This window comes from Lissotriton helveticus, chromosome 1_1 (genome assembly GCF_964261635.1).
Source record: "Lissotriton helveticus chromosome 1_1, aLisHel1.1, whole genome shotgun sequence".
Lineage (NCBI taxonomy): Eukaryota > Metazoa > Chordata > Amphibia > Caudata > Salamandridae > Lissotriton > Lissotriton helveticus.
Window position 1 is genome coordinate 2,135,760,330 of NC_136057.1, and position 13,878 is coordinate 2,135,774,207.

General features: G+C 47.1%; 1 protein-coding gene across 7 annotated transcripts in view; it reads left to right on the forward strand.

Moving 5' to 3' along the window:
* BRDT (bromodomain testis associated) overlaps positions 1-13,878 on the forward strand; it is a 2,808,714-nt gene that overhangs the window by 966,251 nt on the left and 1,828,585 nt on the right. For all 7 annotated transcript variants that reach the window (XM_078646309.1, XM_078646320.1, XM_078646312.1 and 4 more), the window contains one exon: positions 9,045-9,410. In XM_078646309.1, coding sequence (XP_078502435.1) covers positions 9,045-9,410 — 366 coding nt within the window. The remainder of the gene's footprint in view (positions 1-9,044; positions 9,411-13,878) is intronic.

Here is a 13,878-nt window from a genome sequence, read left to right on the forward strand (position 1 = left end):
ATTACATCGATGCCCACACAGGGAAATTGACACTTTACAAAAGAAAGATCACTTCCCAGCCATTGGAGTCATATGTTATTCCACTAAAGAAGAAAAAGGCACCACAGGACATACCTGCCTCTGTTGTACCGCTTCAGCCACCTCGGAGGAGGAGTCCATCACCTTCCCCCAACCAATCAGGGGGTGACGATGATGACCAAGATGACCAATACAACTTCCCTGCTGGCAATGACCCTGATGTACAACAGGACCCATATGACGACGCTGGGGACCAGGGAAGTCATCAAGTGATACAGGACCCACAGGGTTTTGGGACACGTACATCACCTACTGAGGATTCGGCAGCATTCAATGCTTTGATAGAGCGAGCAGCTGCAAATCATAATCTAGACATGCATGCTGACCCGGTGGAGGAAGATTTCCTGTTTGACACTTTCTCTGTCTCCGAAAGAACAGTCAAAACACTTCCTATGTTAAAAGGGGTCCTTAAACATGCACCAGAGATCTTTAAAGAACCTACAAGGGCAAGAGTGGTGAACCCACGTATTGAGAAAAAATACAGGCCAGCACCTGGGGACCCTGCCTATATTCGGGGACAATTGCCTCTAGACTCCTTGGTGGTCGCAAATGCCCGCAAGAGGGCCAACTCCCAAACGACGGGTGAAGCTCCTCCCCCCGACAAGGAGTCGAAAGTGCTTGAGGCATCCGGCAAGAGGGTGGCTGCGCAGGCTGCCAATGTCTGGCGTATAGCAAACACACAGGCACTATTGGCACGTTACGATAGGGCGCATTACGACACCCTAGAACAGCTCCTTCAACACCTACCTGATCAGTTTAAGGAAGGGGCCGAGATGCTCATACAAGAGGGAAAACTCATCTCAAACGCTGCAATAATGTGTGCGCTTGATGTGGCTGATACAGCGGCTAGGGGTATTAACACCAGTGTCATGCTGAGAAGACAGGCTTGGCTTCGCATATCTGGATTTAAGCCCGATATTCAGACAACAATACTCAATCAGCCTGTCAATCCTGACAGACTGTTTGGGCCAGATGTTGACACCACCCTAGAAAAAATTAAAAAGGACAATGAGACTGCTAAATCGATGGGGGCACTTCAGTCTCAACAATTCAGGGGAAACACTTTTCGTCGCTCAGGAGCGCGTGGTGTTACCAGAGGACAATTGGGTCAACAAACACAATTCACAAAAGGTGGTGCACAATCCTCGTACCCCAAGCAAGGTAGAGGGGGTTACCGAGGTAACCGTGCCAAAGGCAGGGGCAGAGGGAACAACAACTCCCGTTCCTCTGCCGCAAACAAACAGTGACTCCCTGTCACTGCCCCCCGACCATCCAACACCTGTCGGGGGGAGACTCCAGCAGTTCCTGCCGGTCTGGACGTCCATCACCACAGACAGGTGGGTGAGAAAACTAATCCAGTACAGTTATTGTTTGGAGGTAACATCCACTCCTCCCAACATTCCCCCAAGACAACGTCCTATGTCGGCAGAGCACGTGCACTTATTGCAGCAGGAAGTGCTAGTAATGCTGCAAAAAGGAGCAATCAAACTCGTGCCAGTGGAGGAGGAAGGAACAGGGGTCTATTCTCTGTACTTCCTCATCCCAAAGAAGGACGGATCCCTCAGACCCATTATGGATCTACGCCCTCTCAACATGTATATACTGTCAGAACACTTTCACATGCTGACACTGCAACAGATCCTTCCCCTTCTAAACCAAGGGGACTTCCTGGCAACATTAGACCTCAAGGATGCTTACTTCCACATCCCACTCCACCCGTCCCACAGAAAATACCTCAGGTTCACCATTCTCAACAAGCACTATCAGTTCAAAGTCATACCCTTCGGGGTGACTACTGCCCCCAGAGTGTTTACAAAGTGTCTGGCGACAGTGGCGGCGCACCTCAGGAGACAAAACATACATGTCTACCCGTACCTCGACGACTGGCTCGTTGAAGCAAAGTCGGAAAGACAGTGCGCTTCACACATGTCCCACACTATTCAACTCCTTCACAGCCTGGGGTTCTCCCTAAACTACCCAAAGTCGCACCTTCAACCAGCCCATGTGCGGCAGTATCTGGGCGCGACAATAAACACCCTGACTGCTATGGCTCAGCCAAACACAGTCAGAATCAACAGCATTCAGTCGCTGATCCAAAGGTTCAGACCGCAACACTCCCTGCCAGCGAGAGTGTTCATGCAGTTGATAGGCATGATGGCCTCCTGCATCTTCATAGTCCCGCACGCAAGGTTGCACATGCGTCCCCTCCAAGAATGCTTGGCAAATCAATGGACACAGGCTCAGGGACAACTGACAGACCTAGTGTTGGTGACCGGTCGGGCATACAACTCTCTGCATTGGTGGAATCCACACAACCTTTGCAAGGGACGACCGTTCCAAGAGCCTGTGCCACAGATTGTCCTAACAACGGACGCATCTCTCCAAGGGTGGGGAGCGCATGTGCTCCACTACACGGTGCAGGGACTGTGGTCAACCCAGCAACAACGATTGCACATCAACTACCTGGAATTGATGGCAATCTTCATGGCGCTCAAGTCCTTCAAAGTACATCTGTGCAACAAGGTCGTGTTGATCCGGACGGACAACATGACAGCCATGTACTACATCCAAAAGCAGGGCGGTACTCACTCACCACAGCTGTCTCATCTGGCTCAGAGCATGTGGAAGTGGGCCATTCAGAGGAACATCTTCCTCATGGCAGAACACCTCCCGGGCAAGGACAATCAGATGGCGGATCTGCTCAGCAGATACAGCCATCAAATGCACGAGTGGGAGATACATCCATCAGTACTCCACCCGTACTTCCAGCAGTGGGGTCATCCAGAGATAGACCTGTTTGCCACAAGGGAAAACGCAAAATGCCAAAGCTTTGCCGCCAGGTTCCCTCACCCGGAATCGCAAGGGAATGCGATATGGATGAACTGGTCAGGCAAATTTGCGTACGCTTTTCCCCCAGCGCCTCTCATTCCGCTGGTGGCAAGAAAGCTAAAGCAACACTCGATGACTCTCATCCTGGTTGCTCCAACATGGGCACGCCAACCATGGTACACCACGTTTCTAGAACTTTCCGTGGTACCGCATCAAAGGCTGCATCTCACATCCAGGCTCTTGACGCAGAACCATGGCGACATTCAGCATCCAGATCTGCAACAGCTCAATCTGGCGATCTGGCTCCTGAGGTCTTAGAATTTGGCTACCTCAACCTGCCTCCAGAATGCATGGACATCATCCGAGAGGCAAGAAAGCCCACGACCAGAGCTTGGTATGCAGCGAAATGGAAGCGGTTTGTCATTTACTGTACTGACAACAATATCAACCCGCTAGATGCATCCATTCCTAACATCATCTGCTATTTGTTACATCTTTACAAATGCAATCTAGCGTACGCTTCCATTCGGATACATTTATCCGCCATAGCGGCTTATCTCCAGAATAGGCAGCACCTCTCTGTTTTCAGGGTGCCTGCCATTAAAGCCTTCCTGGAGGGACTGAAGCGAGTCATTCCTCCAAGAACACCACCAGCTCCAGTGTGGAACCTCAATGTAGTCCTCACTAGGCTGATGGGCCCACCTTTCGAGCCACTGCACTCCTGCGAAATTCAATTTCTAACGTGGAAAGTGGCTTTTCTCATTGCTATCACATCGCTCAGACGTGTTAGCGAGCTGCAAGCGCTCACAATCCAAGAGCCATTCATCCAAATACATTCTAACAGGGTAGTGCTCCGCACTAACCCCAAATTCCTTCCAAAAGTGGTGTCACAGTTTCATATCAACCAAACTATTGACCTGCCTGCATTCTTCCAAAACCCACAAACGGTAGCAGAAAGAATGCTTCATACATTAGACGTTAGGAGGGCGCTAATGTACTACATTGACAGAACTCAACACTTTAGAAAGACACAACAACTTTTTGTTGCCTTCTCACCACAGCACAAAGGCAATCCCATTTCCAAAGCAGGAATAGCCAGATGGATCGTTAAGTGCATTCAAATCTGTTATCAAAAAGCTAAACGCACTTTAACAATACCCCCAAGGGCGCACTCCACACGCAAATTGGGGGCCTCCATGGCTTTCCTGGGGAACATTCCCTTGGAAGACATTTGTAGAGCAGCCACTTGGGCTACACCACACACGTTTACCAAACATTACTGTGTAGATGTGCATTCCAAACAGCAAGCAGCTGTAGGACAGGCTGTTCTCAAAACACTTTTTCAAGCTTCTGCAGCTGGCACGGGCAACCGCTCTTAATGGAGGGACTGCTGTGTATTCTATGCAATAGATATGAATTTAGCAGCCCACATGCCTCGAACTGAATATGCTACTTACCAGTATGCATCTGTTCTTGGCATGTAGGGCTGCTAACATTCATATCGCCCGCCCTCCTCCCCGGTGCCCGTAGCGGCTGCAGACACTCTCTTGCATTCATCATTAGCATGGACATCATTTACACTATTTCACTCCATCTCTGCCACAATGGCTAAAAACAATCTGGGGATGGAGCCGATGCCCATGCGCACTGTAGTCCAGGGGAGGAGCCACCTATCTCGTGATACTTCGAAGACTCTTCCAGGACAACAATGTGCAATCATCCGGACCCAACACTAGGCGGCGATCTATGCAATAGATATGAATGTTAGCAGCCCTACATGCCAAGAACAGATGCATACTGGTAAGTAGCATATTCATTCAGGATAATCTAATCTGGAATGGGACCAGCCCCTACCTTTATTCTCCTAAAGGGGGCTGCACTACGACTAGGTCCCTCCCATGGGTGGGACCAGGAAGGGGGGTGGTTACACCCCCTAACCTTTGTCCGGCTTCGCGCCAGAACTGGGGCAGGGGTGCCGCAGCAACTGGTTTGAACCGGTGTATGCACAGAGCACCTTGTGTGCCCCAGGCATGTCTCATTCCTTTCAGGCCGGTCCTACCCAATACACAAAATCCTGTCTGGGGTGGTGCTAGCACCTCCCAAGGCAGGAAACCCTTTGTCCAAGCCTCCCTCGCTGGAAGGACTCCCAGCAGCAGGAGGTCAGACTTGTGTCTGTGGTGGCAGCATCCATTTTGTGATGCTGAGGCTCGAGTTAACTTTAACCGGGGTTCACAGTTACATACATGTCGTGTCCCTCTAGAAGGGTGGAATGCTACCCCCGTCGCCAGACCTGGCGAGGGGGTAGTATTCCAATTCGTATGACACCTTACTCGACATGTTTTGATAATGCTATACCAAAGTTGGCATTCAACCGCGAGGATGATAATGCACTTAAGAGTATATGGTATAGCGTTATCATGGAACAGCTATTAGGACTTGGTTCCGCAAGCTTCAGACGGGCTCAGCTCATGCCAGAGCACCATCTCACATAATTCCAAGCACTCTGCCCTCAGGATCGATAAGGCTGCGCTGCTCGGCGCAGTCCCAGATGCCGACTGGTGAGCTTTTCACCTATGCCCCGGCTCTGTCTTTTTTGCCTGTTAGGACACAGATGAAGGGGAGGACTGGAAGGGGTCTGAGGACCCTCTGGCACAGCAGCGTCAGTTAAGTCAGGACTGGGCAGATGAGCATGGGGAGGCCAGTGGTCTAGACACTTCGCCTGACACTGGTCTTATCTCTCCTCCTTCCATGGCTAAGTCAGGACTGGGCAGATGAGCATGGGGAGGCCAGTGGTCTAGACACTTCGCCTGACACTGGTTTTATCTCTCCTCCTTCCGTGGCTACGGAGGAGGGAGCAACTTATACTGTGTTGCTGCGCAGGGCGGCCACGGCCCAGGGCCTTGAGCTCCCTGCTGCGGCCGTGAGGACTAACCTCCTCACCAAGGTGCTTCAACCGCCGGTAAGCTCTTCGGAGCCTCTGTTGCAGTTTAATGAGCCCCTCACTGACGTTCTGATGGGCACTTGGTCCAAGCCTACCACAATTCCTCCTGTGGATTGGAACGTGGCCAGGCACCACCCCTGCTTTCTGTCCACCCATCCCACCGCTGAGAGCCTGGTTACCCAGGCCTCCATGTCCCAAACCGCATTCCCTACCGCACCCCCGGACCGGGAATCCAAAAGGCTGGAACAGTTTGGCAAGAAACTGTTTTCCTCTGTCAGTCTAGGGTTGCGGTCCATTAATACCGCATGCCTTTTAGGCCGTTACACCCACTCTCTGTAGGATCCGGTGGCGGACGTGCTGCCCCAGTGTCTGGAGGAGGCCACGACACAGCTCGCCCAAGCTCTTGCTGATTACTACTGAAGCAAGAGAAGAGGGGTACATCACCAAGAAAGAATTCGAATTTCTAAATGCAGATAACCCTAGGATCCCAGTCCTTTACACCATACCGAATATACACAAGAGTACCACTAACCCTCCTGGCCGTCCTATACTGTTAGGCTGTATGTCTGTTTTGGAACCCATAGGTTCATACATAGATCATTTCATTCGTGACTTTGTCCCCCTACATGACACATACGTGAAGGACACAATGTACATGATAAATCTAGTTGAAGGCATGCCTTTTAACCTAGGCAGTGACTTATTAGCCACCCTGGACATAAGTTCACTTTACACGAACATACCACAGGAGGATAGCATGAAAGTTATAGAAAGTCTCCTAAAGAAGCGACCTAGGCAAATACAGGTACCCACTAATTTCATCATCAGCCTTCTCCGCAATGCCTTACAATGTAACTATTTCATTTCAGGTGGTCACTACTACGAGCAGTGCTCCGGTACGAGCATGGGTGCAATTTTTGCTCTTAATCTCGCTAACATTTACATGGACTTCATTGAGCACAAGTTCGCCCTCAACAACAACAATGCGTACCGCTCCAACATTAAATGTTGGAAGCGGTACATTGATGATATCTTTGTCATAGGGACAGACACAGAGTTTAATAAATTTGTCACTCATTTTAACACAGCTCAAACACAGCTCACATTCACGTCTACCATGCATGAGTCAACCATAGCTTTCTTAGATCTTAACATCAATCACGAGAATGGTGCGCTCTACACCTCCCTTCACAGAAAGATCACAGAAAGAAACACACTGCTTTCTTACCGCAGTCACCATCCACGGGCTCTGAGAGACGGCCTGCCATTTGGGCAGTTTCCCAAAATCCGCTGTAACTCCACACACACAGCGGATTACATGAAAGAAGCTGATATACTCAGTCAAACTAGTTACCAGAGGTTACCTGAATAGACTAGTAAAAAGATCATCTCATTGGCGGATTGTGTCTGGCAGCGAATTTGGCGGCTACGGCCGCAGGAAACAAACACCAAAGCAGGGAGCAAATGTCAGCGTCTAGTGTTGAAAACGTCTGACCCCTGAAAACGTCACCCAGCGTCCCCAAGCCTGCCTAAAATACCTAGTGACTTTGGTTCTTCAGCCGCTGATATGTCCGGATGGAATTGCAACGGTAGCGCCGGTGCATACATTGGTGTCTTTTTCACCCTGTCGCTCTGTGCCAGCCAGGTTTTCGATGTGTTATGAATGGTATTGATTTCAAGTCTGGTGATCTCTTGTAGCTCATGTAACATCACTGCTGTAAAGTGAGAGCCTTGATTAGATCCGTTTGCCACCATCAAGAATGTGCAATATCTGGAGTTTCCAAGTCTGTTAGTGAGTGAGCTACAGGCAGTGTCCTCTCAGCCGATCTCCATCTCCTTTTTCCCTGACAAACTGGTCCTTTGGAATAGAGCATTCTTCTTGCTGAAGGAAGTCTCTCCGTTCCACATGTGCCAGTCCATCAATTTTCCTACCTTTTACGCTCTGCATTATCCCTCTAAGGAAGAGGAGAGACTCCACCGGCTGGACCCAAAAAGAGCATTGTCGTTCTATATTGACCACACAAAACCACCTGGGTGGATGATCAACTCTTCATGGGACATGTCTGGGCCAAGAAAGGGAAGGCTGTGCAGAAATGGACCATATCCAGATGGATCGTGCTCTGCATTAAAATCAATATGCATTGGCCAAGAAGCACACCCTTGAGGGTTTGTGTGCTCATTCCACCAGAGCCAAGGATGCAACCATTGTGTTAGCACATGGAGTTCCAGTCCTAGACATCTGCCAGGCAGCAACATGGAGATCTCGAGACATGTTTACAACCACTTCTGCCTGGACAGTCAGGTACGTAGAGATGGGCACTTTGCCCGTTCGGTCCTGCAAGACTTTTTAGTGTGAAATCGTTCTGCAGACCCTCAGAGAAGGTATTGCTTGAATCTGAAGCTAGAAGTCTGTATCAGATGAACAAGTTACTTATCTTCGGTAACGCTTTATCTGGTAGAGAGTCTGCCTAACCACAGATTCCTTACTGACCCACCCATCCTCCCCTTTCTGTGCCCTAGATTTCCACACTAGTGGTCCGTGTTCTTCGTGGCTCTGTGCCCTTGACGTCAGCGAACTGAGATGGTGCGGCGCACCTCACTCCCAGCGCTGATGGTGCCACGATGAGCCGAATGATGCCACCTACCGGTGGCAGGTGTACTGCTCCCGAAAACTTTCTGGATCCAGTCTGACGCCTGGGGAAAATTCTAAGGTAAGGAATCTGTGGCTAGATAGTCTCTACTAGATAAGGCGCTACCAAAGGTAAGTAACTTGTTCATTAAGCTAGGCCTTTCTCATGAATGGGTCTTGATAGTTGGTGATATGATATTCTGAATAGTTTACTTTTCGTTTGATTGAAGATTTGTTTGGCTTTCTCTTTGTGTTTTAGGTTTTTATGTGTTGTACTTCTGTAGTAAACAGAGCTTTTTAAACAGTGAAAAAAGTTACATTTTGCAATTTATACAGAAAAGGAAACAAGGTCCTCCACAGTATTGATCCTGTTTTCTTGTTACACATTAATAGGAATAGAATTTCAAAGAATACATGTGGAAACCTTCAGGAAGAGGCTGATCACTGAGAAGTGCAAGTCCTATTAGCCCTTAATAAAAAAATGAAAAGTGTGAGCACATTAGATGTTGTTGCGCCTTGTAGTACCACATTACTTTTCAAAACGCAAGTATATTTGTATTTTCCTAGGCAGAACATGGAATTAAAAGGAAAGCAGATACTACTACACCGACAACTTCTATAATTACAAGTAGTGAATCTTCACCTAGTTTTGCTCCACCAAAGTCTATTAAAAAATCACATAAACGTGAAAAGAACAGAATATCAAAGCCTGCATTAAAGGACTTGCCGGATTCTCAACAGCAGAATCAAGTTTATAAAATGCCAAAATTGACTGAACAGTTGCAGCATTGTTGGGCAATCCTGAAAGAAATGTTTGCTCCAAAGCATGAAGAGTATGCATGGCCGTTTTATAAACCAGTAGATGCTACTTCACTGGGACTCAATGATTACTATTCCATTATAAAACATCCAATGGACTTGGGAACTATCAAGGTAAGTTGTTTTTTGGACTTGTGGACTATCAAGGTAAGTCGTTTTGATATCCTTTAAGTTTGAAAGTGAAATGCCGTATCTTATTTTTGATAGGTCTCTGGGGCTGAATTTTAATTAAACATAATTTATGTTGACAGCCGCTATAATAGTTGGTTCTCAAAATATACTCGGCAAGTTTTTATCTTTAGCAGAGCAAAAATTGTACACTGTACTTAAAAGGTGTATGTGTTTCTACTGATTGTGTCACACATACTGTATGAAAGATAAATTGCACTTATGAATGGCATGGATGAGGGGAAAAGGTTTTTGCTATACAGCATGTACCCTCTTAATTTGTTTTACATGGTGTAGAAATGGCTGGAGGCATCATTGCCCTTCATAATATAGCAGAGATTTGTGTGTTGATCCTCACATATCAAAAGTCTCAAAACAAATAACAGTGTAAATAGAGCCAAAGATAAGTTGCCTGGGTTAACCATTTGGCCATCCTGGGGTGGGCTGTCAAAGGTGAAACTTAAAGAGTGTGCCTGGATATCTCCTGATTTTTAGATAACATCTTTCTGCTTGAGAATTTTAGTTGGCCATTGAGATTAGAAATGTTTTCCTTCTGGTGATCTCCATTGATGATCATTGACACTGTGTAGACCCACACAGGTGCAGGGATCCCGGGGCACTTTTGCCAATGTCACATTTTGTGTACTATGTTCACCTTTTTTTGGAAAGGGCAAGAAGTACATGTGACCAAACTGGATCATTTAGCAGCCTACAAGTAGACTATATTGCCAATTCCATTAATTTTCTTTAAAAGATGAAAGAGAATCCATCCAGCCTTAACACTAAACACAGTTACTAAAAAGAAAGGAAAGTGTCATTTAAAAATATCATTCACAAGCCCTTTTTATGTTTTTTTTAAGTGCATGATAGGGATGGCAATGTAAATGTAGAGTTTGTACTGACATTTCTGCTTGCACTAAGCGATCAATTTGTGTGTTTTAGTGTTTCCCTCTCTATTTTAAAAGTTATCTACCTAAGGAAAAGTATTTGGCTAGATTCTGTCGAGGGTATAGGATTGTTATGTGATGACATCTTAAAGGATTTTATTGTTTTATGAATTACATTGCCTGAATTGCTTTTATTTGTATGTACTTTGATGGCACTTTGTATGTGCCAAATAAAGTTCTTGAATTGTATAGTTTGTAGCAATGTAAGACAGATCCTAGAATACTGTACTTTTAATTGCAATCTGACTTGCAGTGTCCCATCATGCCCTGTAGGTGGCAGTTGATCCAGTACTCTTTTACGCCTATTGCTGACATGATCTTGGAGAAATGCAGTTTTAAGGCTTTTTTCATCCTAAAATCACTTTAGAACCTTTTTAAACTTGACGTCCTTTAGAGCAGAGAGTATTTTCTGTAATTTCCTGACTGGAAATATTTTTCTTTTGCACAAAATACCATTTCTTTTTGCGAACTGCCCAGATTGTGGCAAGAAAATTGCCAAAAAAGACAGTCAATGGATCTGAAGCCTATGTTTGCCAGATTCTCATGACCACAGAAGATATCACTGGAGCTCCCTCTCCATGCGCAGAGAGCCTGAGAAGATTTGCCTGCATAGCGAAGAAGAAAGGCGAAAAATTCAAGAATTTTTGGCTGGAGAGACTTCTGATGGAAAGGAGAAGCTGCTCCTACCAGTGAATCTGTAGAACTCTACCAATGCTCTTGTCTCACTCTGAGGCCTTTCTCAAAGGGAAGTACAAAAAGAGAAGGCTGGGTGACTAATGCTGTCGAGGGCTGGGTCGAGATTAAGGACTCTTATAACTTCAAGAAGGAGGCCATCGACGCGGAGAGGTTCATAAAGGTCAAGACTTGGTTCAACATCAAGACACACCATGTGAAAAGGAAGACGTGGAGTGTCTTTTGATAATGAAAGCTCACCGGGTTCCCTTTGAATCAGAATCGGAGCACTCCATGGCTTACTCCCCTTCTAGACCGGCTTCTCCAGTCATTCTGGATTCTCCTTCTTCACCACCTGCAATTCCAACTCCTCCTCCACATTCTCAGCCATTGGTGAAGTCTCCTCGTCCTCCACCTCTGCTGGTAATTCCTGTGAAAGTTCCTCCAGCCATGCCTACATTGTTTCCGCAAGCACCTGCTTCAGTGACACACCAAGGCATTCCAGATCTCGCTCCTGACATACCAGACCTCATTCTAGGCCTAGGTCAAAGTCGAGGTTATCACCCACCAACACCAAAGCGTTCTCATTCAGGATATACACTGGATTCCACATCTGATCGAGGTCTAATCACACACCCATGTCCATTGGTCAATACTCAGCTACCCTTACAGACTCTCCTCCAGCGAGAATATCTCCAGTGGAAGACATCAATACATTCCAGGAGGTCCTTATAAGAGGTGCCAACAAATTGAATATTTGTCTTCCGATTAAAACTGCTTCAAAGTCTGTAATATTTAAGACCCTGCACCAGCGGTCCTTCTCAAGGCCACTACTTTCTCTGGTCCCAGGTACCCGGCTATGCACCTTTCCCTGACACCGGCCTCTTTCAAGACTGCTCCTTTTCTTCTGTAGAAGAAATGCAGAACACTTGAAACCATTCTCTTGTTCCTCCACCAGGCTCAAAACCTCATTTTCAACACATATAGGTCACCCCTAGGGCAAACCCTGGGCAGCCGAAAGGGCAGGGTGTAAGGTACTTAAAAAGGACATGTACATTTACTTTTTACATGTTCTGGTAGTGAAAAACTCTTACATTTATTTTGTACTACTGCAAGGTCTATCTCTCCCATAGGATAACGTTGGAGTTGCTTTACTACATGTTATAATTGTAACTTCCAAATGGGAAGAGTCAACCAGTTCATCTTTGGTGTCTCAGGAATCATAATTTAAAATTCTAACTTGTGGGGAAGTTTGATTTTTAAATTGCAAATCTGAAAATTCCACTTTTTGAATGTTGGCATTTTCTTGCTTTTGCCATTTGGTGCCTGTAGCCTGTCACATGGCAGGGCGTAGTCACCAGTTGAACCTTGTGTATTCCTTCACACCAGCCGCACACAATGAGAGCTTAGGTATGGCACTGGCAGGATGAGAGGGAGTTGCTGAACACAGCCTCATTTAAACCTGAATAGGGTGTGTCCTGCCTTCACGCAAAGGTCCTAACACCCCTGCATTGTTACTTCAGCAAGCTTGGAGCCAGGGAGTTCCTTGCACTTAAAAGCCACTGCCAGGGCACCAAGGTGTAAAAGATGGACCTCAGACACCACCACTTCAGTAAACTTCTGGATCTGTGAATACTCTTCCAGGATGAAGAGCTGCCATTCTGCCACAAGGACTGCCACTCTGCTGGTCTGAAGGAACTTCTTCCCTGGTGTGCTGACCTACTGCCCTCTCGCCTGGGTGAAAGGACTGGAGCTGCATCTCTTGATCCCAGAACCAAGAGAGACTCCAAAGGATAGTCAGCTGGCTTCCTAATCTGAATCCTCAGGGATATAACAGGCTTCCAGCAACATCGGCTCTGCTATCTGTGAGTCTACCATTCCAAGTAGTATCACCCAATTCCTGGACCATTGGAAGTGAGCCTAAGGTGCTCTGCAAGTCGGTGGTACCTGCAGAACCAACGCATGCTGTCAGCTGTGTGGCGCAACCCCAGGAAGAACTGACATTTAATCGTTGCTGTGTGAATTGGACCCGTCACAAGGACTCTCATTGCTGCCGGAGCTGCATCACCTTCGGAACCGCTTCTGCGTGACCCATTTTCAGCGCAGGCCCTCGCATATCACATCCATGGCAGTCTTGGCGAAGGACTCTGCATCGCAGCTCCTCTTAGCAGAAACATTGCCCCACTGTGCACTGCATCCCCAACACCAAACCTCGCATCACAAGCCCCGTTGACGGGATACACCAAGATGATGCAACAGGACATGGCACCACAACCTCACCGCATCTTGGAACAGGCGCATTGCCTCGACTGCGTGACGCATCTTTGACGCAGATTCACTCAACGCTCCGCTATTGAGGTTTTAAGGTACTCTGTTCAGCAGGCCTAACTTGGTCCCTGTAGCCGGCCCGCGCATCCCAGTCTGGTGCGACTAGATATCCACACTTGGTCTTTACGCCGTTTGGCACTAAGAATTTTTTAATTCAGTATCTCCGGTTCTACTTATTAGATATTTGTCATTCTGATCTTTTTGTATTTATTAAATTGAGCTCTATTTTCCTAACCTGGTGTGGAATCTTTTTGTGCGGTGTTTTCACTGTTTTACGGTTTGAAGTGCTGCACAAATATTTTACACATTGCCTCTAAGTTATGCCTGAATGCTCTGTGCCAAGCTACCGGTTGTAAGCACAAGTTAATTTGGGGTTTGCCCGTGCCTTACCCTGACTAGGATTGTGGTTGCTGCATAACCAGAGCTCACACCTGAGTCAACCAGTAACCCAATTTCTAACACACTCC